The sequence below is a fragment of the Paramormyrops kingsleyae genome, chromosome 12, assembly GCF_048594095.1.
Source record: "Paramormyrops kingsleyae isolate MSU_618 chromosome 12, PKINGS_0.4, whole genome shotgun sequence".
Lineage (NCBI taxonomy): Eukaryota > Metazoa > Chordata > Actinopteri > Osteoglossiformes > Mormyridae > Paramormyrops > Paramormyrops kingsleyae.
The window spans coordinates 6,015,653-6,042,604 of record NC_132808.1 but is presented as its reverse complement, the minus strand read 5'-3'; the positions used below and the strand labels follow the sequence as shown (position 1 = coordinate 6,042,604).

Genomic DNA, 26,952 nt, shown 5'->3' with positions numbered 1-26,952 from the left:
ACTTTCAGGTGCTCCATTGCTAGCCTATTGAAGCACTTCTTGATGACAGGTGCGAGTGCTACAGGGTGGTAGTCATTGAGGCAGGAGACACAAGACTTCTTAGGCATGGGTTTAGTGGGGGGTGACCTTGTAGCACATGGGAATGACTGCCAGACTCTGGGAAATGTTATGGTGTACTCAAATTAGGTGATCCTTACGTGCCTGAGGATGTTTGATCCCCAAAAACCAATTTGTTTATCTAGTGTGATCACTCCATACTATGCCTGGGCATAGTACACATGTAGCGTGATCACTAACTGTGTCCGAGCACGGAAAACAGGCATGATGTTAGTGAGGCGACTGGTACACGCATGCACACATGTACAGTTTACGTGAACTAAACTGAGAAGGAATGGATTGAGTAGGCTGTACAAATTTAATAACGACAAACATTTAACAATCAATAAAGGTAAAGGGATTTCTTTGGTCTATGGCAAGAGCTGCAGTGTTTTCTGTAAAACTAGGCTGAAAAGAGTATCCAGGAAAAACTGAATGCAACACACGAAAACTCATAGATATTTGGTAAAATACGGGGCTATCTTCTTATACGTGCAGCAAAATTGCTCTGTTGCATAATCGCAAAATCTATTAAATAAAATTAAATAATCTATAAAAGGGCCATGTGAAATCATGCCCCAAACTGCAAATAAGCCACAAAAAAGGACATTATTCGTGAACTTCATAGTGCTGTGTGATAGCATTTTTCCTTCTGTTTTCCTCAACATAAAATGATGACGAATGTGTGCTCGGGCTCAGAATATTAAGTGCAAAGTAACCACATGTGGGTGTAGGGAGGAGGACAATCATGCTCCAGCATGGTACAAGGCAACTGGGTTAAGTGTGTGTACATCCCCTTAAACATAAATATATGCCAGCTGGTTTGCACATTCCCTAAGCACACAGCCAAGTACTGTATGTTGTTTGGTCCATTGAATTTTCATGGGTTTACTCTCAGCATAGTTCTTCTCATGTCAGTTGTGGACAATACCTGTTCTTCAGGAGAAAGGATGGCTTTTCACATAAGCATATCGTTCAGGGCATCAAACTATGTGTAGAATCTTTTCAGCGCATCTGGAAGGGAGGCATCACTACTGTGGATGGGTAGTGTGGTCTTTCAGTGTGTGACATGCACAGTGAGTCTCTTGTGAGTTATTGTTCAGTGTTACATTTAATCAGCAAAGGATCTTCAAAGGTTTTATCATTTAGATTTCAGCATTCTGGCCTGATTTTTTTTCCTTCTACACTGAAGATGCTCTCACTAGGTACAGAGAAAGCAGCTACAGCAAAGTATTTGCAGGCAAGGCCTAGCTCAGGAAAGCTGGTTTGGTTTCCTTTCCAGTAGGCCAAAGGGTTGTAAATTATTTATTCTATGACACTTCAAATGCTGCATTCTTTCATTCTAAATAACATGACATTTGTACTTATCAATGATACTTTTAATTGCATACTCTCACTTCCATTCAGACTCCCGGGTAGAGCAGATGGGGTAAATAATTAAAACTGCAGTTGTGCTTCAAATCACCTCAGGAAAAAACTGACAGGACCTTGTAGGAAGTCCTGGAATGAGGCACTACCAGGGAGGAATTTGTTACCCACCCATTTTAACCTGAGACATAATTTTGGCTCAGTAATAATCACTTATCTTTCAGTGGAATCAGGAAATGTATATGTGTCAGGCTGGGTGATCGAGCGAGCCGGGAAGCAAGCGAGGCAAGCCGAAAATGAAAGCAAAAGGGTTTATTTCGGACAGGACGGGACCAAGACACCATTAAACATTAATGACGGATCTGGGGAAGACTGACTCAGACATGGACTAAATACAGAAGACAAGTCGAAATAACAAGGAACAGCTGGGCACGATTGGGAAAGCACACGTGGATAATGAGGGGGCGTGGCACACATCGGGATCGAACGGAGCGGATCGTAACAGAACCCCCCCCCAAAGGCGCGCACACCGGGCGCGCCTGAGAGGAGGCGACGGACGAGACCGGGGAACAGGATCTGGAAGACAAAAGCAAAACATGAACGAGACACCGGAAACAGGACAGAGACACAGAACAGGAACAAGGACCAGAAAAACGACAAAACCTGACAGAGGACAGGGAACGCGGACAGGCAGACAAAGAAAGGAGACAGAGAGGGGACAGAAAATGGAGGAACAAAAGGGCCGGGAGTGAACACGGGAGGCACAGAGGGACGAGCAGCAAAAACCGGAGGGACAAAGGGACCAGGAGGGGACGGAGAAGACACAGAGGGACGAGGAACCGAGACAGGAGGAACAAAGGGACGAGGAGACGGAACAAAGGGAGGAGGAAGAACAGGGCGAGCTCGAGGGAACCCCGGCGGGCGAGGGAAGGCAGCCGCAGGGGCCACAGGCGGAAGGGAGGCCGGAGCAGGAGGGGACCACACAGGGGACAAGGAGACAGACGTAGGGACCAACAAAGGAAACAAGGAAGGAGCAGGAGGGAACACTGGTGCAGGCAGGCAGGAGGGGGAAGCCGCAGCAGGCGGAGGCGCAGCCGGAGCCAGGGAAGGCGCCAACCGACGACCAGCCGAAGCGGGGGGGCCCGGAGGCGGCAGCCGGGCCGGAGCCGCTGGACCCGCAGGCAGCCACCGAGCCACGGCCAGGGGGCGCACGGGCGAGCCAGGGGTTAGGGCAGGTGGGACCAGGACCCGACGCCTGTGTCCCCGTCCCTTACGGGAAACGGACAGGCGGGGTCCCGGGGTCTGTCGGCCTCGCTGAGGTAAGGGAGACAAGAGGGAGGTCTGTGCCGGGCGGACAGAAGTCAAGGCCTCTAAAGAGGCAACAGGCAGGGCAGCCGGAGCCGCGGGCGTGGTCGCAGGCGGGGCAGCCAGAGCCGCGGTCTCAGGTGGGGCCGCGGGCAGAGCGGCGGCCTCAGGCGGGGCCGCGGGAAGAGCGGCGGCCTCAGGCGGGGCCGCGGGCAGAGCGGCGGCCTCAGGCGGGGCCGCGGGCAGAGCGGCGGCCTCAGGCGGGGCCGCGGGCAGAGCGGCGGCCTCAGGCGGGGCCGCGGGCATGGCCGTAGCAGCGGGTGGAGCCGCGGGTGCGGCCGGCTGGACAGACGAGCAGGGCGGGGCCGGCTGGACAGGCGAGACGGGCAGGACAGGAGAGTGGTCAGCCAGGGGCGCTGCGGGCGTGCAGGGCTGGCCGGACAGGACAGGCGAGACGGGCAGGACCGGCGAGCAGGGCTGGCCGGACAGGACAGGCAGGTCAGGCGAGACGGGCTTGGGTGTGTGGCCAGCAGGAGGTGCCGCAGGCAGAGCAGGCACCTCGGCGGGCGTGGGTGCAGGCGGAGGCAGCACCGGAACCGCAGACGCAGCCACAGGCACCACCATCACGTGGCCAACAGGGGGCGCCGCCATCACGCGGCCAGCAGGGGCCGCCGTCATCACGCGGCCAGCAGGGGCCGCCGCCATCACGCGGCCAGCAGGGGCCGCCGCCATCACGCGGCCAGCAGGGGCCGCCGCCATCACGCGGCCAGCAGGGAGCGCCTCCGTGGGCACCTCGGGCAAGCAGCCAGCTGTAGGCTGTGCTGCAGGCAGAGCGGCGACGGCAGTCGCGGGCGTGGCTGCAGTGCCGACAGGCGAGCCGGGCTGGACCGGTGAGACAGGCAGGGCCGGCGAGCGGTCCGCAGGGGCCGCCGTAAGCAGCGCGGCAGCATCAGCAGGGGAAGCTGCGGGCGTGGCTGCTGGTGAGCAGGGCAGGACGGGCAGGTCAGGCGAGCAGGGCAGGACGGGCAGGTCAGGCGAGCAGGGCAGGACGGGCAGGTCAGGCGAGCAGGGCAGGACGGGCAGGTCAGGCGAGCAGGGCAGGACGGGCAGACCGGCGGCTTCAGGCAGGGCCGCGGGCAGAGCGGCGACCTCAGGCAGGGCCGCAGGCTGGACAGGAACAGCGGCCTCAGGCGGGGCCGCGGGCAGGACAGGAAAGGCGGCCTCGGGCAGGGCCGCGGGCAGAGCGGGCGTGTGGCCCTCAGCAGCAGAGGGCGCCGTGGGCGTGCGGGCAGCAGCCGCAGGGGGCGCTGCGGACGCAGCGGCGTCCTCGAGCGTGCGGCCAGCAGCTGCAGGGGGCGCTTCAGCAGACACCTGGGGCGTGAGTCCAGCAGGGGGTGCCTCGGCGTGCGCCTCCGTCACGCAGCCAGCAGGGGGCACCTCCGCAGGCACCTCAGGCGTGCAGCCAGCCGGGGGCGCCTTGGCGGGCACCGCCCTCACATGGCCAGCAGGGGGCACCTCGGCAGGCGCCTCGGGCGTGCGACCAGTGGGGGGTAGTACAGCTGGAGCAGGCAACACAGGAACCTCGGGGGGAGCTGCAGGCGCCTCAGGAACCTCGGGGGGCGCTGCAGCCTCAGGAACCACGGGGGGCTTTGCCCGCGTCCGAAATCGCAGAACTAGCGGGACAGCGTCCCTAATGGACCTTGCCCCTTTAAGGGCCAGGCGCGTCCCGAAGAAGGGGCCGGCGGCTGGCTCAGGCAGAGAAGCGGCGGGCAGACGGGCTTCGGACGTAACCGTGGCCACCTCAGGAGGGTCAGGCGCCGGCAGGACCGGCGAGACAGGCAGGACAGGAGCCGGCGATACAGGCAGGACAGGCGGGTCAGGCAGGACAGGCGAGACAGGCAGTGCCGCTGGCCAAGCGGCAGCAGCTGCATCAGCAGCAGCAGGCGGTGCCGCGGGCATCGCAGCGGCAGCAGCAGCAGGCGGTGCCGCGGGCAGAGCGGCGACGGCAGCAGCAGCTACAGCAGGCGCGGGCAGGTGCGGAGCAGGCAGGTCCATAACAGGCGCCAGGGTTGGCGCCGGGAGTGCAGGCGCTGCCCCTTTTAGGGCCTTGGGGATCCGGGGAATGGCGTCCCAAACGGCCCTGGCCCCCCTATTAAACAGGCGTGCTGCCCGAAAGTCATAAGCCGCCAAGGGTGGCGGCATCTCATCGGCGGGGCTGGCGAGGGGTACCGGCAAACTGGAAGCGGTGATGACGCTTGGGGTGACGGCAGCGGAGAGAGAGCAAGCCCTCAGAAAGATCGCCGGTTCTTCTGCCTGCTTTCTCCCCTTGCGCCTCCTCCGGCTTGGCTTGGTAGGTCGAGTCGAAGCTGTCGCGGAGAGGGTGAGCGGCTGGAGCCGCCTCTCCGTTATCCGCTCGTACACCTGCCGGAGGTTGTCGCGTACGTCTGCGAAAACGTGCGCTTCCGTGAGCGGGGTGACCTCCTCCAGGAGGGTCCCGCTCCGGCTGGCTAAGTCCCGTGCCACAGGATCCTCCTGGATCTCTGGTTGGGACAGCCAGTAAATTACCTCCTGGAGCAGATCGAGGCGTTGGTCCTCGATCCGCGGAGGCACGTTGAAGAGATCCGTCATTCTGTCAGGCTGGGTGATCGAGCGAGCCGGGAAGCAAGCGAGGCAAGCCGAAAATGAAAGCAAAAGGGTTTATTTCGGACAGGACGGGACCAAGACACCATTAAACATTAATGACGGATCTGGGGAAGACTGACTCAGACATGGACTAAATACAGAAGACAAGTCGAAATAACAAGGAACAGCTGGGCACGATTGGGAAAGCACACGTGGATAATGAGGGGGCGTGGCACACATCGGGATCGAACGGAGCGGATCGTAACAATATGTGCAATGTGACATACACTGCCCGTCCAAAAAAAAAGTCGCCACCAAAAAAAACAGGTCACACACTCTAATATCTCGTTGGACCGCCTTTAGCTTTGTTTACGGCACGCATTCGCTGTGGCATTGTTTCAATAAGCTTCTGCAATGTCACAAGGTTTATTTCCATCCAGTGTTGCATTAATTTTTCACCAAGATCTTGCATTGATGATGGTAGAGTCTGACCCCGGCGCAAAGCCTTCTCCAGCACATCCCAAAGATTCTCAATGGCGTTAAGGTCTGGACTCTGTGCTGGCCAATCCATGTGTGAAAATGATGTCTCATGCTCCCTGAACCACTCTTTCACAATTTGAGCCCGATGAATCCTGGGATTGTCATCTTGGAATATGCCCGTGCCAGCAGGGAAGAAAGAATCCACTGATGGAATAACCTGGTCATTCAGTATATTCAGGTAGTCAGCTGACCTCATTCTTGGAGCACATACTGTTGCTGAACCTAGACCTGACCAACTGCAGCAACCCCAGATCATAGCACTGCCCCCACAGGCTTGTACAGTAGGCATGAGGGTGCATCACTTCATCTGCCTCTCTTCTTACCCTGATGCACCCATCACTCTGGAACAGGGTAAATCTGGACTCATCAGACCACATGACCTTCTTCCATTGCTCCAGAGTCCAATCTTTATGCTCCCTAGCAAATTGAAGCCTTTTTTTCCGGTTTGCCTCACTGATTAGTGGTTTTCTTACGGCTACACAGCTGTTCAGTCCCAATCCCTTGAGTTCCCTTCACATTGTGCGTGTGTAAATGCTCTTACTTTCACTATTAAACATAGCCCTGACTTCTACTGTTGTTTTTCTTCGATTTGATTTGATTTCAACGTTTAAGTGATCGCTGATCACGATCATTCAGGATTTTTTTCCGGCCACATTTCTTCCTCGAAGACGATGGGTCCCCACTATCCTTCCAGTTTTTAATAATGCGTTGGACAGTTTCTGCAATCTCCTTAGATGTTTTCTCTGCTTGATGCATGCCAATGATTTGACCCTTCTCAAACAGACTAACATCTTTCCCACGACCACGAGATGTGTCTTTCGACATGGTTGTTTAAGAAATGAGAAGCAACTCATTGCACCAGTTGGGGTTATATAACTTGTTGCCAGCTGAAAGATAATCGCCCATGCAGTAATTATCCAATAGGAGGCTCGTACCTATTTGCTTAGTTAAATCCAGGTGGCGACTTTTTTTTTTGGCCAGGCAGTGTATTTGCATTGGTAAATAAATTCAGCTGTGAAATTGGACATCCATTATAAAATTCAGTGCCTTTGTAGCTCATTTAAATGTAACAATATTTTGAGTCAGGTTATTCTAAATTAAATCCTTTCTTTGCAACTGTATATATGTATTTATGTTACATTTTCCCCAATTTGTTTCCATGTCTGTCAGTTACCCTCATTCATTATGGAAAACATGTTGTGCCTCAATTCACCACAGACATCCAACCAATCACCTCTCTATATGCAAACACATAATTAAAGCTGCCTTTAGTCTCATCTCAAGTGAACATGCTCATCCATGCAGTCAGCCAATTGCCTCTTTAAAGACTAAAAATGCATCAGCAAGATGAAAATATCCTTAACAAAATGCCTCACTATGTCTTTTTTTTTATTCCACATGCATCCTGAGCAAAAAACAGGGGCAAAGCTTAATGTCGTTCAATGTGCGTTTGGGCCATTTGTTTGTTTTTTTATTTTTTTGCACAGGAGGGCACATGGGAATTGGTCTAGTCCCGCGAAACAAACCTCTGCAACATGAAGTGAGATCCACTAGATGGCGCTAATCACGTTAAATGCACGGTTTCCGGTTTCACCAAGGTGCAGGTCCACCAGTTTGGTGTGAATGAGGCAACACGTCTGAAGAGGTGCTACATTTATAATATCTATACCTAAAACCAGTTCAGTGACTGTATAATACACATATTAGTGTGATAAATATCTTTGAGATAAGAACACCTATTAAACCAAAACCTGAAAATATCAGCAAGGTCCTGGTGCTCTGTGGTTATTCACGATCCCATAGCACTGACTGAAAAGGGTATTACTCTCACAGAAATGGATAAAGTTCATGTCCTATCAGGAAGGCCACCGTACCTTTCAGTTGCTAGGATCAAGTGACTCATTCCCTTTCCATTTTTTCAAAGGCTCACCAGCATAATTTAAACAAGAAAATGAAAACATGCAGTATTTACCACTAACCATGTACCACTTTCTGTCTATTTAAATGATTAATCACAAAACATGAGTTGCTTCACACCTTCAGGACTGTGACTTGACTTGAAGGTCACCAGGTTCTTGTGCTTGTGTACATATCCTGAGACACGGTGTTGATGTACACTGACAACTGAACTGTTTCCGCACCATTTTACAAATTAATATCCCATTAATATCCCATTCCTACAAAGAAATGTTAGAGCTACCGCTAAGCAGTTTAAGAAATATTACATGCAAAGTGTCCATAAAGTAATGATAAATCAGGAGATGAAAAACATTTAAACTACTTAGCGTGGAGGAAGGATATGTAAGTAAATAGGAAGCTGTGGTTAACAGTCGACATCCTTTATGTGCCGATGTCATCTTCTGTGTGCAAGACTCAGAATGACTTCTGAAGTGTCATTTGACACATGCTTATACTACGCCATACTCTTTGTATTTGTAGCATCACAACGAAAAAATATTGAATGTTAGATGTACAATATGAAGGCACATTACAATTTCTGTAGTTATTATTATTATTAATTATTATTATTATTATATTATTAGTTTCTACCGGTTTTGATTGTCCACATTTTGCACAGTCAAATGTTAACTGCAAACCTTATCGCTACTTCATACAATTAAAGTAATATAAAGAAATTAAATAAGGAATTGTTAGGAATTATCTAATAAAACTTATGTAGAATGTAAATATATAGCAAATACATAGATACATTATACACACATGCATGCATACATACATACATACATATAAACATAATATATCTCACCAAACACTGTTCCAACTGCAACTCTGGGTGCGTTTTCAGTCATTGTACTGAGTATAACTGTGTACATGAGAAATAAAACTTTGAACCAATACACAGGTGCTTTACTCCATCTAAATCAACCTGACAGAACTTCCTTGGGATGAGTTGTAATGCAAAAATACAGACCTACGCATAAAAGGTGACTTGAAGCAACTCCAGCAGCTTTCTTTCACATGTGAGCAGAAAGGCTTTAACAATGAGCCAAAACGGCCTTCAAGAGGCAAAGTGTGCCAAAATTCAGACATTCATTTGTCTATAAATATGCATGGGCCCAATGCTTTTGGAATGATGATACAAAGGAGCTATTATGAGGCAAACAGGAAGGACTGAAATTTAAAGGTAAACAGCTTCTGTGGCGCACTGAGCTCTGTACGTGTCACCAAAGGGCTGGCTGCTGAAGGGGCGGACAGGAAAGCAGAGCCGCTGACTAAACTGGAAGCCAGTGAGGTTGTTCCTGTTACTGGAGGAAGATGCATGTTACGGCTTAGGCACCCTCTTTGCGGAAAACTTTCAAAATGTAAGTGACATACCATAACAGCAATGATCGGTCGATTCAATCAAACCTCAGTGAGAGAGTTAGTACAAAGCATATATATAGAGGATCGTAAGCAGGGTTTAATCTGTAGGAGAGAGAAACAAAAGGAGAAACGGGTAAAAAAAAAAAAAAAGAGAGAGAGAGAGAGTCAGACTGGGAGATAGACTGAGTCACATGTTTTGAGACAGGAAAAGGAGATGGGGGTATGGGTGAACAAGGAGGGACAGCTGTCTTAGAGGGGACAGACAGGAACATCTGCAGTGACATAAAAGCCATTGTTACACAGTCTATCGGCCACACAAGCCCCACAAATGTCTTATCAGTCAACCACTTCAAAGAACTTATGTCCTTTAGTCAGAGGATGTATGTTTGAGTTGTGGTCTCTGACAGGAACCTGTCTTACATTAAGGAACATTAGAATTCAAAAATTCCCAAGGTTAATTTCAGTGTTGTCACAAACTATTAGGGCATGAGCTCTGAAAAACTGGACGAAAGGCTAAAAAGCAGCACTCAGAAGTATTTTGTCCTGTTCCTGCCAAGTGAAGCGGAAATCTGTCATGGAATGTTACGTCAGGGGTTAAAATAGATGACAGGGCTGTTAGAATCATAGCTTGCAGTTGCATCAACCACACTGTGCCACCACTGAATTATTTTTGATCTGCAGACTAGGTGTGACAGATCATTTGCTGAAAACACCTTCAGAGGACAGGAACCGGAGCCCTAAAGATAAAGGGAACACACCCAGCAAGTCAAAACGAAACCGCCATCATCAACTTCTGCTTCTCCACTCTGTTTCCTGCACAATCTGACCCATTTATGACATGCATTTCTCTCTGCTCAATTTTGGTCAAAATTCTTTTTCAGTTACAGCTCCACAAGACTGTGACACTATACCAGAACAGTGCTACTTTTTTTCCTCCTCTCAAAGAATTTGCCAAGTAATCAAACTAATGTACACTAGAAGAGGACCATAGTTTTCTGTTTTAATTGGCATTGATTTGTATTGTGATTTTTCATAAATGTGTGTTTTTCAGTTGTATATAATACATCAAGGAGATCAGTGTTAATTTTTCTTTTATTGATTGATTTTTGTAATGATTTTATCTGTGTGTTGAGAAGGGAGAACAGAAAAAAATGTATGCTAAAAAAATGCAAAAATGCAGTGTTATTAATATACATTGTTCCTGTCAAACAAACCAAAACACAACACCATCTTAAATTAGGCCTACTGTATTTATAAATAGCAAATGATCAAAACAGGCTTATTTAGTAGTCAAATTGGTCAGCTTACATCTGTAACTTTAGAGGGTTTGCAGTTTCATGTTAAAGCCGGTCTGTCGTGCACGGCAGTTAGTAGGAATGAGGGGCTTGGAGAGTCTGAGGTCGGCGTAAATCATTGGCGATGGCAGGGCGGAGAGCACGTTACACTGCAATTGCCCATAGGGGTGCATAAATGCAGCCCCCTTTAACAGAAACAGGCACAAGCAGCACACCCCCATCCAGATGCAAATAAAGTTGGCAGCAACAGATGGTTTACTTGGATCTTTTGGCAATAGGCCTCCAAGTTCCATATTGATCAGTTCCATGCTTTTGCAACAACTGCAAGAATAAGTTAAAGCCATAGCTGTTGTGGCGTGTAAACCTGACCAGCATCCACATGCCTGAGGGGGTGTGTGGGTGGTGCCTGGAATGCAAGACTGGCAGATGTCTAGGAAGCAACTGTGACAAGGGAGACTGGACTGAAAAGCAATAAATGTTCAACTATGACCACAAATCCAGAGCAAGGCACTTTGTGGAGGCACCACTTGGTGTCAGTTTAACTTCTGCTCTATGCAGACTGATAAGGTTCGATAAATTGTACTATGCAAGCCACTTATCAGATCTCAAAGCAACGATCCAGGGCTTTTTATCCACAACTTAAAGGGCATAAAATGTTCAGTTTACTGACAAATTCACACATATACCAATATTGATGCACTTTCATAACAAAATGCTTCCTAACTGCTATAGACTGTGTTACCAACCAACGCCAAGGGTCCTCCACCCAGGTATTAATGTGGGGGTGGTGGTGGTGGTAATAGACCGGTTGCCACACCCGCCCCAAAAAAAAAAAAAAAAAAAAAAAAAAAAAACACGCACAACCAACTGCCCCATCCAGTATTATAAAAAACAGTCTTCCTCAGCGAGGGAGTGGTATTAAAGCAGAAAGAAACAAGGACAACACAGCATAGGTAAAATTCAAGTTTATATATATATATATAAAACAATTGGGTGGCAGTGACACTTAAAACTCATGGACTGTAACGGCAGAACATCATATGACAACTTCAGGAGCAACAGACATGGTATCTTAGATCAGACTGATCCGAGCTGCAATGTGCATCCTGAAGTTTGGTCGTTAACATACAGGGAGACGCCCATAAAGTCTTGATTACAATTTTAAAAAATAAAATTTTAAAAAATTTAAAACTTCCAAATGAAACCATTCGGGCCTGATCTGAAACAGTCAGTCTAATTCTGAGAGACAGGAACATTCCCAAACACATTAAAGATATAAACCTACAATTCAACTTGCGGTTCAACTCGCACAACTCACAAACACAGCTTCCCTTGAAAATTCTCAGATATCAGGGCAGGACCAAACAGTCATCTTCCACCATCTTTATATAAAACACCATCTGAAAATTAAGTGCTTCAACCAAAAGCAAGAACCAGGTCTCTATTTAATAGTCTAAACCTGAACACTTGACATTAGTATAGTCAGCACTTACAGGTTAGCAATGAGGGGAACAGTTAAAGTCATGTTGGCAGTGACCCATTGTGCTCTGACCAATTCACGCCGATACTGGGGTGGCGAGTCCACAAAGTGGGGGGCAGGGATTCCAGCAGAATAAATACAGGTAGATCCGATGAGGTCGGGGCACGACCCGGGCTGCAGTGGGCAGAGACTCACAGCTTCTTCAGCCTGCTGTACAGGTCGCGCTTGCTGCGCTCCCCGGCCCAGGTACGGCTCTTCAGGCGAAAGCGCCGCAGGTCCTCCTTGAAGTCTTCGTGAATCATGGGTCTGTAAGCCTGAGGCTCGCACTGGGCCTGCAACATGGAGATCAGAGGGCATCAGTGAAACTACTTAACAGAACAAAAAGCTGTACTTGTGTCTTCAGGTTAATGAGCAAAAGTGAGAACCAAGACAAATCAAAATTCTGCTACAAGCGCTCAAATGTTCAGAAAAATTTTTGTAGGCCAGTGTCGGTGCTAGTCAACAGACTGAAGAGAAAGAGTCTTGGGTATCTGGCATCTCGTCCCAGTCATACCCGAGGCTTGTTATCCATGTTCCCTGAATAGGCTCCAGCAACCCCCCTCACCCACCCACCCCTCCCTGATCAGGATAAGCGACAGGCAGCATTAACTTGCCAACAACGAGAAAGCAGACCTGAAATTCCTTGTAGAACTCCTTGTAGCCACCCTTGAGCACATAGAGCTCAGGGTAATGCAGGCTGGGATAGGGGTTGAGCAGACGGTCGCGTTCCCGTAAGTATCGGCACATGCGCGGCCCTCGCTCAGAGGAGAATTCGCAGTGGAAGATCAGCAGCACGCGCTTGTCCAGGCAGGAAGGGGTAATGGGCTGCTTCAAGAAGAACTCATCCAGCTCCTCCTCCTGGTGCAGGTTTATGGCTCCCTGGGAGAGGGACATCAGAGGTCAAAACAACAAATCAACAACAAGCAGATGAGAAGTTACAGAATCTGACTGCCCTGCATCCAAATCAAAAACTCTAAGCAGGTCACTTGAGGAAGATACCTAGATTTAGGAAGCAAAAATCAAATTAGGATTTGAGACTTGAACCTAAACCTAAAATCAGCAAGTTACACATTTGCACCTCAAAAAGGATGATGGATGCAAATTATGGGGGGGGAGATCAAAATCAGCCAATACATGCCCCTGGATGCCCTAAAATGGGTGGAGACCTCATCTCCATAATGTTCATCCCAAAGTAGTGCCTTTGATTCAATGTGCTCGAAGAATTCCAGTTTATAAACAGTCACAAGTGCAGTTGTAGAGTTCATATCCTTAAAATCTGATAGGCTAGGACAGTACGGCTGTACCTTGATGTGCCCGCCCTCAAACTCATATGGATAGCGGCAGTCGATGACAATGAGGCGCTCCACGACATGGTCAAACTGCCCATCCAGTGCGGTCGCCATCTGAGGAATGAGGGATATTTAGAGGTGAGAGAGCCTGGGACTGTCCCCACTTTACAAACAGCTTGAAGGACCCCTTGAGGTTTTTGCCCCTCAAGACTAAGCATTAGGTCACAGCATTGGCTCCCTTGATCATCCCATTTACGGGGAACCGTCCCCTTAGCGGGGGCTGCAGTCTAGGTCATTGAGGAGTGCTGGACTTGTGAGCAGATGTCGAGAGGCGCTCTCACCATTTCCACTGTGATGTATTTCAGGTCTTGGTGTTTTCCTTCCACAGTTGGCAGGACAAATCGCTGCAGAGAAAGGCACAGGAGGGTTTGTGAAAGGGACAAAACAGCGCTAGGTGGATTAGCGAGTAGGAACATGCGAGGGATTAAAATCGAATAAATGGTGTATGGATACCCTGCAATTAGCTTGGAATGGCCTAAGGCAGCCAACAAAGGATCTTATAAATTGGATTTCAGGACATGGGGGGGATTTTTCAGTCAGCCCAATAACACAGCGATTTACATAAAGGTATGTGTGTTAGCATTCCCCAGAAGGACAGAGGCGCGGAGAGGGCGGCCTCAGAGCTCCTCAGGATCCAGCATACCTTACTGAAATCTCCTATCAGCTCATGGGCATCGTCATCCAGCAATTTCTCTATCTCAACCTGGCTCAAGGACTTTGACCTCTGAACCACCCGACAAGCCTGTAAGGAGACGGAGAGTCCAACTTAAGCAGAAAGCAAACACCACTGGAATATAACTGCTTCCTCCCCTTCAAGGTTCACAGAAGCAGTTTACACAAGTGACAGACATCAGCCGGCATTGGTACAGACCAGCTGCTCTTCCTCCTCAGAGGTCCGGGGTGACCCCGCCATACTGCGCCGCCTTTTCACCCTAACAGGTGCAATGTCATCACCGGGGCGATCTGCTCGCTTCAGGACAGGGCGTGTGCTCGACGGGAGCGAGGGCGAGCGGAATAAGCCACGAGGACGACAGGACATGGGCTGGACAGGCAGAGGGGGAAAAGGGGAAAAAGAAAATTAGTTATGAACAGATAAGAGGGTCATTACTGCCAGGAGTTAACAGCCTCAAAGCAGATTAACCTGGGGACTGTCAATGTAGAAATAAACAAATGCCGACCAAGTTACACCTTAATATCAATTTGACTTGTAGTCCTCAAAAGACTTAAGAATTATAATCTATATAAAACAGTATAAAAGTTTACTGGCTACCCAGTTTGGTAGATCAGAATTTCCTTTTAGGATCATCTACAGTCATCATTGTCAGCAGGCAGACAAACTTGATTCTTACCGATGCAAAATTGTCCATTGCTTCTCCAGCCACCAGGGGAGCGGTGAGCAGGCTGGCCATCCCCAAGGGCATGTCCGAGTCACTCTGGAGAACGAGGAGATGCATTCATCACTAGGAACATGAGATGACCCACCAGACCAGGAACAAGAGTGATTACGTGTATATATGCACTTTAAGACTTACCACCGGGTCACTGTCCAGGATCTCAAGGAAGCCATCGTCATCATCATTGAAGGAACAGGTGAGAGAGGAATGGCGGAGCATCACAGGACTGCAATCATCCGGTGGGTACAGCTGCCTTGTAGGCTCAGGGGACAGCTGGAGTGGAAGAGAATGCCAGGTGAGATACACAAAGCCATCGGGCATGAAGAGTCTCATTTCTGCAGCAGTTAATAAACAGTTTTCTTAATGGGCCATGAAGTTCCAGCACAACTCCAGTGCATGACCAGCTAAGAGGCCACACATACCATGAGTGCTGGAGCAGAGTTGGGACGGCGGGAGAACATTTCCCGGCCTCTGGCACCAGGTAGGGGCCGTGAATAGCAGCGGGATACAGGCTGGGTAGGTTTCTTGAACTCAAAGACCTCCTGGGAGGAAAAGGAATGGAAGGTCATGTAAACCAGCTTCTGGGTAACAGAGACAAGCATCTATACCGGCCCGTAACAGGGGTAAAGACTTTGTAGGCAGCCAGATGGGGGAACAGACAAGGCACCTAATGACACCAACCAGCAAAACAGACTCGCACAACAGTCACAGCAAACTATGATCATTGACAACAGCGTGTCATTTGGTTATTTAAGGATGGCGACGAACCGACACACTGTGGAAGTGTGATTCCACCCATAAATACACAAAAATAAATGGGTAACGCTTTGGTATTAAAACCTGAAATGTCTATAGGAGAGGAAGAGTACAGATGCTTAAGAAGATTTGGTGTTGGTGAGAAATACCACGGACTGCAAGGGAAAGAAAGGATTCTTGCGCAAAATCAAGCCTGAACTTTCATTGGGAAAGTAAATGACCAAATTAGTCCCATTTTGGTAAAATGAGAACTGCGTCGTAAAAGAATATGTCTCAAAAAAAGATGAAGGTAAAAGAACAGGACAACCAGGAAGATGGAGCTGCCAATTCTCATGATGTACACGCCACTGGAAAAACCAGTGCGATGGAGCTGCCAATTCTCATGATGTACACGCCACTGGAAAAACCAGTGCGATGAAAGGAAATTACAGACTCCTTGCAATATGATGACAATTATTGAATTACAAAGTTGAGCTCAAAACTGGCAGGTCACAGTATAAAAATGTGCAAGCTGTGTTTAGGACATAAACAGGGAACAGAAGACCCATGAGAAATGGACTTACATCAGGTACATTCTCCTTGTTGCTTTGCCCAGCAATGGCCACGGTCTGATGACTACAGTGCTCTGGGTCTTTTCCTTTTGCAATGGGACTGAATGTTAACATCTGTATATGGAAGAGAGAACCAGTGATCACAGGTTTGGAAAGGAACCTCCAGGCAGGAACAGGGAGACAGACATGCAGAGGCTTTTAATACACATATCAGCCTAGTTACTTAGAAATCAGTGATCAAAGACCAGATGAACTGAAAGTTAAATCCATAAACATCTTCAGACATTGAGATTGAATATAGTCCTACAAACAATAAGCCTATTGAACTGAAACTGCACTGATTAAAACAGAATTGTTATACACGTACTGGAAGTGAGTTGATTCTTCGGATTGGCATCTTGTTGCTGAAGTGAAGAAAGAGGACAGTAATCAGCCTCATGTATTAAGTCATTGTTTTAAAATAAAATTAGCATAATGGATTAACAGAATAATAAGTGTGAAGTGCAATGACCCCTGCTATGAGGAAGGGTTCCGTCCAATAGAACCAGCCTAAGAAACTTGCTTTGCACAGGGACCGTTCAAAATAGGACAATAAGCTGGAAAGCTACAGACATCCTAGGGAAGTCTTATCCTCAAATGAGAGGTATGTCCAGGACCAACTGAACTGCCAAACAATGGGAGCAGACAGACTATTCAAACAAATTTCAGAACACTTACGTATTAGCAGCAGAATCATTATCCATGAGAGGTTTTTCAAAGCTGTGAAAACAAAGAGCAGAATCAATCAGCAAATAACTTTGGAATGGAAGGACATGGAAAATGTCTATTTCTATCATACAGAACAAGACAGCTGTAGGCCAAGGATGAAGAGTGATATTGAACGGGCTTCACTAAACCAGACAGATAATCTGCACAATTCAAAAAGCATTTCTATAGACACAACCTGTTCATTTGGTCCTATTCAAAATCCAAAGGACAAAAACAGAATGAACAAATGTAACAGGAAGATTCCAATAAAAAAAAAAAAAGTAAGAGTACATTATCATCACAATCCATATATTGTCATCAAAGCCCAATAGCTCAGGCCATTTAGCAACTGATGAGGTTAAGTAATCGCTTCAAGGGCACAGGGGGGAGCTGCCCCGCTCGTGATCCAAACGTGCGACCTTTTGGTCTCAGCTGCGGCTCTAACAAAGGTGGCGGCAGCTGGGGGATGCAGGGGGAGCTCACAAATGTGGAACTGTGGGCAGATGGTCTTTTGAATTCCCTCAAAAGGGGGCTATTAAGAGTTCAGCCACCCAGGCAGCCTCCAGCGATCAAAAGTACCTCAAGAGCCCCAGTGCTTCTTGTGTGCGAACAGCTAGCAATTCAAAAGGGGTTTTCAAAAAGGAGAGTGCAGTGAAAAGGTAAGGGGTCCACAACCAACCAGCCAGCCAGCAAAGGCCGAAAACTTCAAAGACAATGCTTGTCTGGTACAGACAAACTGCCACACTGTCAGTCACAAAACTCATGAAAAAGTTTGGGGGGGGGGGGGGGTTTGTTGTGCTCTGTTAAAATTGTTAATTTTTTTTTGTGATTAATTTTACGAACATAAACACACCATCCTACAAAAATTTCATCCACAATGATGACAGGGAGGAAACACTTGCGGAGCACAATATAACCTCCAAAAGAATTAAAATTAAAATCGTAATCATGACCTCAGAGCATACCATTCAGACCCCAACTTAAAATTGACAGCTGAATATAAAATTCAACAGGTCTTTCATAATTTTAAGTGGGACAGCTACTATTAGATGCAAAATTTTCCAATGACTTTCAAATGCAACAAAACTATTTGATCACAGATTCTAAAAGCTTAGCTACTGCACCTGCTGCCTATGCAAGCACCCCCTGAAAGCTCATTGTGTGAGCCACCAAGACAGACATCTGTTTAACGAACACAAGGTCTGAAGAGTTAATCCTCACATAAGCAATGTTACATGTGCAAGCTCAGGAACAGACACCCAATACAAGCTTTAAAAGACTTCGCAAATCACCACAGGGAGTAGCCAAAGAAAATATCACATACACTTCCCCAATGTCGTCTGGGTCCACCGGGCTGAAGAAGTCCATTCCAAGTCCTGCAAAGAGAACAAACATTACTCCTCATGATCCCCACCCTGCAGAAGCTGAGGTTCCACCATGACTGCTTACCATGAGTACCCTTGGTTTATACACATTGCACATCACGGACGATGTTTCAGTAAATGTTACATTTTCATTTCTTAATCTGAAAATCTAGACTTGAATTGACTGTACCTGCATCCGAGGACGTGTCGGAGGCAAACGAGGGGATTTTCGTAATGGGCATGATTCTCCTTCTTTTTGGAGTATCACATTGGCTGCAACGTTAGACGTTAAAGACAAATACACATTAAATTGTTTTCCAGACCCATCAGTCTGGAAAAAGAATATTCACAGCTGAGAGGATTTTGAGATTTCCCTGTAATAGTACAAATGTGCTGTCAAGTAAACTGCAAAAGAAGGGTATGCTCCCAACTACAGTTAAAAAGCAGGTTTTCACAATTATCGGTTGTTTCAACCAGGTAAACTAGTTATAACCTGCACGCTACTTTGCAATGCGACTACACAGTACAGATAACACTAATCCACAGCACTAGTCCCAGGCGAGGCTCCATGTCTGAATACCTTCCGAGAACGGCGAGATGCGTCATATTGAGGGCCAAGTCAGTCACAGGGGAAAGCACGGTCAAATGCTCTGCAGAGGAATCCATGCTGCCCCGGGAGGTTTTCGGTTTTATTTCCAGGAGCGAACAAGACTGTCTACTTCTGCAATTTTTCCCGCTGCGACCAGGGTTTTTGGTAACAGGACTCTCATCTCCGTGGATCAGCTGTAGCTCCATTTTCAGCTCACCGAAAAACAAATATCAGAACTTAGCCAAGACGCCGAATAGATGGAAAATGAGCAACTGTATCCGGTCGATTAGCTGCCTTTGTTGATGAAGCAAACAGGAGCTGTTAGCGAATGCTAGCTGATCACATTGAGCTCGAGACTTGAAAAACAGCTACAATAACTGGCACCATTCGTGACCGAGAAGTAAACTACAAGGAGTAATATATTAGTGTATAAGTATGTTAGCCAGCATGTTATGATGCTGGCTACAAGAAACAAACTCAAACAAAACAGCTCTCCCGCGCCACCATCGTCCCTAATCCTCTTCCGGCTTAGACGATATAGCTTGCTATATAAATATATGCAGCCCTCCGTTTTCTATTTATCTTCAAAAACACAAAGTAAGTAAGCGGCAATCTGTATAACCAATCGGTGGCGTTAAATTGCGCTTTAGCCATATCTCTATCCAATCAAAAGCGTTTCTATGGGAGGGGCTCTCATATTAGTAACGGGATTGCCTGTGAGCCAATGAAAATGTTCTCGTCAGCGTGATGCTTAAGGATGTTGACCAATGACATATTTTGAATTTAGAATTCCGTAAAAGCGAAATACCTTTTTTTCCCGCGGAACAGTTTAGGAAACACCCACATAAACAACTTAGCCAATCAAGCTGTAGAAAGAGACGCTGCGAGTCAAAATGGAATGTACCATATGGAATTGTACTAGTGTACATATGTTGATTAATCGAACTAATAAAATGACGCATTATAAATAAATAAATATAGCTGTGAAAAATACACAACATATTTATTTAAATATTTTGCCTGCATATTTTATTAAATACATTTTAACTTGCAAATATAATATGCATACGTATTAATTTTGAACTCCCCCATATTACAATCGCAACAAAGACTGAAAAAGGAGAGGGAGTTTTAAAATTGAAGTAAATGACAAGTAAGTATACCTAAAAGAACAATAGTAACCAGTAAATAACAAATCCATACTGTCGTTTTGGTAAACCTTTTCAGGTCGTAGTTTAAAGTAATATAGGTGGTGCGGTAGTCAAACGGTTTTTGTCATTTTCTTATTATGCAGCCGCGAAAAAAATGTGCAGTCTAACAAGGTCATTTGCAAAAAATCATATTTTAGCTTTATTTTATACTGAGATGTTGAATAGTCCTTTATATTTTTCTATTAAACAACGCATATTGCTGTTACGTTTTCTACTGTAATTAGTACACCGACATAAAAGGGGGTAGAAAGTAAAAGACCAAAGATCACTTCGCGCACTATATGAAGACAATCTGGGTTTTAGAAAAGAGCACAAGGCCATTGTGACATTTTAACGAAATGCTAGGCTGCACCCTCCTCCCACTCCCGGGGCTTCAGATCCTGCGGGTGATTCGGGGACTGCATTCCTACCCAGAAAACTATTTGTATTTAGCTTAGAAAAGAGCGGGAAGGGACTGTTTTCCTACCAGCGAGGAAAAAACATAAAGGATACATTATTATTTCGAGTCCGGTATTTTCTGCCTGTGTACTGTTGAAAGTTAAAAAATGTGAAATTAAAGTTACATCTATGTTTAACATGTGAACGTGTTTTACGAGAGTGAGGTCTCATTGGCGTTTTTTTCCTGTAAATGTCTTTGAAAATAAACCAGTAGTAATTGTATTTTTTTTATGAACTGATTTGGAAATATGTAGTTTATTCGTTACAAATTTGATCGTTTTCGAAATCTGATTAAACACTGTCTAAGCTCTTTTTTTTGTGCCATGGAAGCATTATTCCGCAGTAATGAGGGAAATGTTTTAAAACAATGGGCAAAGTAATACAATACGATGGCCTAGATGTGAGTGACCGTCTTTTTAAAGATCGCTTACCATCTGCCTAGCCAGCAGGGTATGTCTTAACACAGGAGTCAGTTCAGTGATTCAGGTCATCTGTTGCAAGTAAGCAGGCCTGCAGCAATTATCCAGGTTACTGTCTAGTAACCTTATCTCTGAAGTATATATTTTCATCTAAACGGATTCATGAGTATACATTGTTTTACTGGGTGCTCTACAGGATCTTTATAAAAGGATACAGTAAGTGCAAAGTATACCAGAAGAGTAATTTAACCGTAGCACATTAGCAGCCAAGTGTTTGTCATGTCATTAAAAACACATGAAAGGGCTGAAGTGGTAAAAAAAAAACGTGTTACATAGCATGCAAAAACCCACACATTCAAATGGCCACCCAGCATTTTAAAGCACAGCATCGTGTCATCTGCTGCCTTAAATCTTAAATTCCACCATTAAACCGGCAGCACCCTGAAGGACGCTTCACATCCAGCACTCCACCTGTTTGAACTGATGTCCTCAGGCAGGTGGCACAGAGCAATCAAGGCTCATGAAAAACAGCACATATCCCAGGGCCATCACTGTTATAGACAATGAACTGAAATGAATGATCTCTCACTGTGCAACTCTTGTCACTCTGCATAATATGCGCCTCCACTGCAATGTATGTCTGTCTACATATACATTACCTCATCTCCATGTGCAATATGGACGACAGTGCAACTTCTCGCAACTGCCACAGTTACAGCATAATGCACTGTGGATATATATATATATATATATATATAATGTTTACACTGTATTTAGAGATGTAGCTTTTTAATAAAAATTTTTATTTGCCTTTTAAGATCATTTTGCACTGAAAGGGACTGCATCCAATTTTGTTGCACTTTTACAATAACAATAAAGATCCTGATTCTAACTACAGTGTAAAAACTAGTGAGGCTGGCCTGAAACATTTAATAATGTTGCAGAGTCTAGAACACTTTCTGCACGTGGACTTAATAATTCATTTGTCCAGCTCCTAATCTGCTTCCCTTGGTCATGATATAATTAAGATGAATCAGCCTGTTTTATTACCATTAGAGTCAACTTTGCTCTTTAGTATAATGACTGCTGTTAACTGGCGCATTCTTCACACCTCAAGTGCATAGATCCTCAGCTGAAGAAGGTGGAAATCTATTGACTTTCACCTCCATGTGTGACTTGTAGGTTCCTCCCACTAGGCAGCCAATCTTCTCAGTTATTGGCTCTGCACATTAGTCAGCCTTCTCTGCCATGACCATGGGAAATCATCACCCCAAGGGCCACTGATATCCATCTTTGTGTTCCTGCCCTTGAGCCCTGAAGATATCTTGTTTTGTAGAGAATTCTTATCCTTAAGCCCCCAGTGACAGACTCCTGGGGACACGACAGCACTGTGGGGTATTTGGGTGTTTGGCCTTGTACATGATATTTTCAGTCAGCAGCTGGAGTTGTTTCTTTGGTTTGGTGCCAATGGTAGTGTCCTCTGTGGTCTTTTAGTGATCATGTCTGTCACAATTCAAATTGTCATCCAGAAGTTTATTTAGTTGGGTTGCTGGCTGACATATTTAACATCCATTGATTATTCCGTGTATCCAACCATCTTCTCTGCTCCGTATCCAGCGCAGTCCCATAGGGCCTGGAGTTTATCCCAGGATGCACAGATCACCCCAAATGGGATTCTAGTTGATCACAGAGCACACACAGCCAACACAAACACATACTTTGAGCAATTTAGATATACTGAGTCATTTAACTGAATGTTTTGAACTGCAGAAGGAAAGCCACAGAAACAAGAAGCATAACAACAAATCAACTTGGCTAGACTTTTTAAGGGGCTTCTTATTATGCTGAATGAGATTTCATTATGATGGCACAATGTACCAATTATTCCAGTGATTTAAAATTCCTGGATATGGAAGTCATAAAAAGCAAGTTGGAGCAGATCCTTACCCTTAATGTTTCTCAATATATATTTCTAACAGAATTTTTTATAAATCCTCAAGCAGAATGACAAAAATTCACAATGTGAAACCGGAACAAAGATTTACTCAAACACTATTCAGGCACTTGCAGGCATACGTCTTGTGGGTTGCAGTCGTCGGCTGCCAAAATGTGTTTTTCTCGATGTTAGAAATGGAATATTTATTTACTGAACTGTGGAGATGTAAGGAAAAAACAACCCCATAGCCCTGGTGGAATCATTAATTCTTCTTTGCTGTTCTTTATGCATTACAGAAGAAAGGCTTTAAGTTATACGTATACTGTACTTCTATTAACAGGCACAACTGTCAGTATTTCAGCCATCTGACTCAACCAGTCTGGCTGGGAGTCTAGCTGATCTTTTAATCTGTTGATTTCTACTTGGTCTTCTTCGACTCTGACAATCTGTCTGCTTTCCATCTCTGAAGGCCAGACACCTTGGGAACCAAGCGAGAAAAATGGGAACCGTTTGTCTCTAGCATTTCCATATTAGCCCATTTCCATGTCTCCCGGAAAGCATGCCAGAACACAGACCCAACCCAGGTCCCGGCCTCCCAGCAGGAGAGAGAACCCCAGCGTCTCCTCCCTTGATTAGCTTACTGCTGTTTCTCAAGCGAGACTGCACCATCCTGCAGGTCTATAGAGACCATTGAGATTCCAAACAAAGCTATTAGCAGGTACACTCACAGATGTTAATTGTTGTAAATGTATCATAGTCTGCTATCTTGTAATGTCCTGCTCCATCCATAGTGGACCCCACCACGTACAAATTCATATCAGTCATATTCCTCTGGTCCCCTATTGAGTCCCCACCCAAACATTCACCTCATATCGCCACTATGATTACAATCCAGCTGTGAACTCGAACTTTTGTCGCAAATGCAGTGTGAGATAATACCAACACTGCAGCATTATTTCAACACATCCATACACAAAAAGATTCCGAAAATAACTCAGAATTGAGTGATGTATTTATAAATAGAAAAATGGGTAAAGTTTATGATACATTACTGGTAAGCTTTTGGTAAATTCAACTCAGCTTTATTGTCATTACACAGTACCAAAGCAAGTATACAACAAAAGGTATATTTGTGTAAACTCCAAAGAGAAGTGCAAGAAATGGAAAACAATGGAAAACATTTCTCGCAAGGATATTATAAAATGTGAAGGAAGAGGAAGTACAGAAAGTAAACATTTGCAACCAAGCTGCAAGAGTAACTTTGGTTTAAAAAGGTATCACAATGTTGCAATGTGGTTAAGGACTAGCATCATAATATTTGTACAGGTGATGAATATATTTCTTGAAATACACATTTAATAGGGCATCTTATAATTCACAGATTGCAGAGGAACATAAGAAGTGGAATGCACTTTTAGCTAGGCACAATCGGAGATATAAATGCTTAACTGAAAAGTAAAAGTAGCATTTGCCTGCCTGTAAGTTCTCATTGTGACATACCAAGATCAACCTGCCACAGAAATAAAAAAATTACCCCGACATTCTTAAAGCATGTTACATAAAAATAGATCAATGTCCTGAAACATTGACACAAACTGATTACCAGAACCTAGGCAAATAATACTTTCATTGACTGGCTATAACAGCACCACTTCTTTTCATGCCTCAAGTATCACACATATTAAAAGAGATTCGTGTTCTTAAGAGGTGCACAGATCACTCTATTTTTTGGTGTCCTTTGCCTTCTCCTTATATATAAATGTAGGTAAGTGGCTGAAGCATTAATCCCATACCCCATATTTACAGTGACTTGCCAAACCCCTTGAAAGTCATAATATTCTGCATGACAAAAGATTTGTACACATATTTGTCCATTCAGTATTTTATTGTGAACTCATATGGTGTAACAGTACATTTCCAAAATAAAAAAAAAAAGATTTTCTGTAGATATTTAACTGAAATTCAGAATTTAGTGTTTGCATAAGTATTCCACCCCTACACATTAATACTTTATTGAGATTTGAGAACCATTTTGCTGCAATAACAGCCTTAATTCTTTTGTGGTAAATATGTACAAGTTCTGCAGAATTTACAGAGGTCCTCTAGGTTGGTGGGACAGCACCTCTGGGCAGCAGCTTTCTAATAGTGCCACAGATGCTCAATAGGGTTAAGATCAGGGCTGTGACTCAGCCATTCCAGCACATTCACCTTTCTGTTTTTGAGCCATTCCAGTGTCGCTTTGGCCTCATGCTTAGGGCCATTGTCATGGTGAAAGATGAATCTTCTCCCAAGCCATAGGTTCATAGCAGACTGGAACAAGTTCTCCTGCAATATTCTGTGGTATTTGTGTCCATCCATTGTCCCTTCAAATCTGACAAGATTCCCAGTCCCAGCATATGAAAAGCATCCCTACAACATAATGGTGCCACCCCCATATTTCACTGTAGGTATGGTGTTTCTACAGGCCTGTCAGTGTTAGTTTAATACCACACATACCTCTTTGAAGTCTGGCAAAAAGTTCTATTTTAGTCTCACCTGACCATAAAACCTACTCCCACATCTTAACTGGGTCTTTCTCATACTTTATAGGGAATGCCATACATGCTCTTATGTGGATGTTCTTAAGGAACGGCTTCTTGCTCCCCTCGCATAGAGGCCTATTTTATGGAGAGTTCTTGATATTGTGGACCCATGCACCGTCCCTCAGCCAAAGAGCACTGCAGACTTCTGAGAGCGACGGGTGGATTTTTAGTAGTCTTCTCTCACCAGTCGTAGTCTTGCTCTGATTAGTTTTGAGGGACATGTTTTCTGGTAAGGGTCTGGTGCTGTGATGAACCTTCCGCTTTCTGATGATGGATCCAACAGCACTTAACGGGACATTCAAAATCTTCCATATTTTTCCTGCATTGTGCATTTCAATGACTTTGTTTCTCACATCAGTAGAATGCTCCTTTGTCTTCATTTTTGCAGTGACTGTCCAACAAAGACAATGACCCTTCCAAAATGGCATTTTTTATAACCAGAGAGAAGCATCAAGACTAAGTAGTACCTAATTATGTTCAATTATATGTATAATATAACAAGCATTCCAGTTTATGCAGAGTTAAGTGGTGACCTCTGTGTGTTCCTCGAAAGAAAGGAAAAGACAATGTCAGTTGATTGCTTTGGGAGTTGTCACAGTTAGGCTTATTTGCATAACAGGTAATTGTTTCATGTTGACTTCAATTAACACAGCTTTCACATTGGTACTCAAGGTTCTTTGAATCAAACATTCCTGCCTTTTGATCCTTGTAATGGTAGATTCCAGCAGGTATTCTACATACTTATAAGGCTGCTTACATTTCCCCTTATTTGTCGATACGTACATTCTTCAGGAGTATTAATCCCATAGTTAAATGGACAAGAATTCAACTCCTTAAGGGAGCCAAAGCATAGATCCATCTCAACCACCACAGGTTCTGGTCCTGACTCGTGGTTAACCTTATACCGAGCAAACCCAATCTTTAACAATTACACGATCGCATAGGACTTAGAAGTGGAAAAAGGGAAGATTGTTCTGCAGCTGGGGTGATGGGTCAGTAACTCTTGAGGACCAGGCCCCCAGAATACCTCTGAAAGAGCATAATGAGACCCTGCTCCTCCTTACTTCCTAGAACCTAATTTACATTTTTTTTTTTTTAGCAGATGCTTTAGTCCAAAGCAACATACAAACATTACAAACATACAGCTATCAAGAAGTCAGTTAGGCAGAAGGCTGGCTGGGCTGAGTTTCCAAACAGTGCACAGTTACCAGCATAAGTAATACAGGAGCAGGAGCCGCATAACAAAACAGAACCTAATAAGACAATTCAATAACAAGAACTGCAACATAGAGAACACAGAGGGACATTATGTACAGCGTTGTATAGCATGACCCTCCCTACATTCTCTTCTCATGCATCCCTCAATGATGTAACTCATGAGTTACATGCAGCTACTACTAGCAGATACTGGTTGTGGAGTGAGGGATGGGGGGGCAGTAGCTCCTCTACCTTTAAAGTTTAAACTGACTTCACTGCACTGAACAGATGCCCAGATCATTGTTTAAGTAAAGGCAGCACTCAGTTAATTTATGTGTGCCTTTGGCCTT

At 45.4% G+C, this 26,952-nt stretch overlaps 1 protein-coding gene across 1 annotated transcript; it reads right to left on the bottom strand.

The window, feature by feature from the left end:
* Window positions 1-11,500: 11,500 nt before the first annotated feature.
* Window positions 11,501-19,476, bottom strand: cdc25b (cell division cycle 25B). The gene is made up of 15 exons (XM_023799935.2): window positions 18,811-19,476; window positions 18,421-18,503; window positions 18,191-18,242; window positions 16,837-16,878; window positions 16,487-16,523; window positions 16,132-16,233; window positions 15,235-15,354; window positions 14,951-15,085; window positions 14,768-14,851; window positions 14,290-14,460; window positions 14,062-14,160; window positions 13,700-13,762; window positions 13,374-13,472; window positions 12,703-12,948; window positions 11,501-12,362 (listed from the first exon to the last, which is right to left on the bottom strand). Exons 1-15 carry the CDS (start codon window positions 19,023-19,025, stop codon window positions 12,222-12,224), a joined length of 1,689 nt encoding a protein of 562 aa, XP_023655703.1. The 5' UTR covers window positions 19,026-19,476; the 3' UTR covers window positions 11,501-12,221.
* Window positions 19,477-26,952: the final 7,476 nt, after the last annotated feature.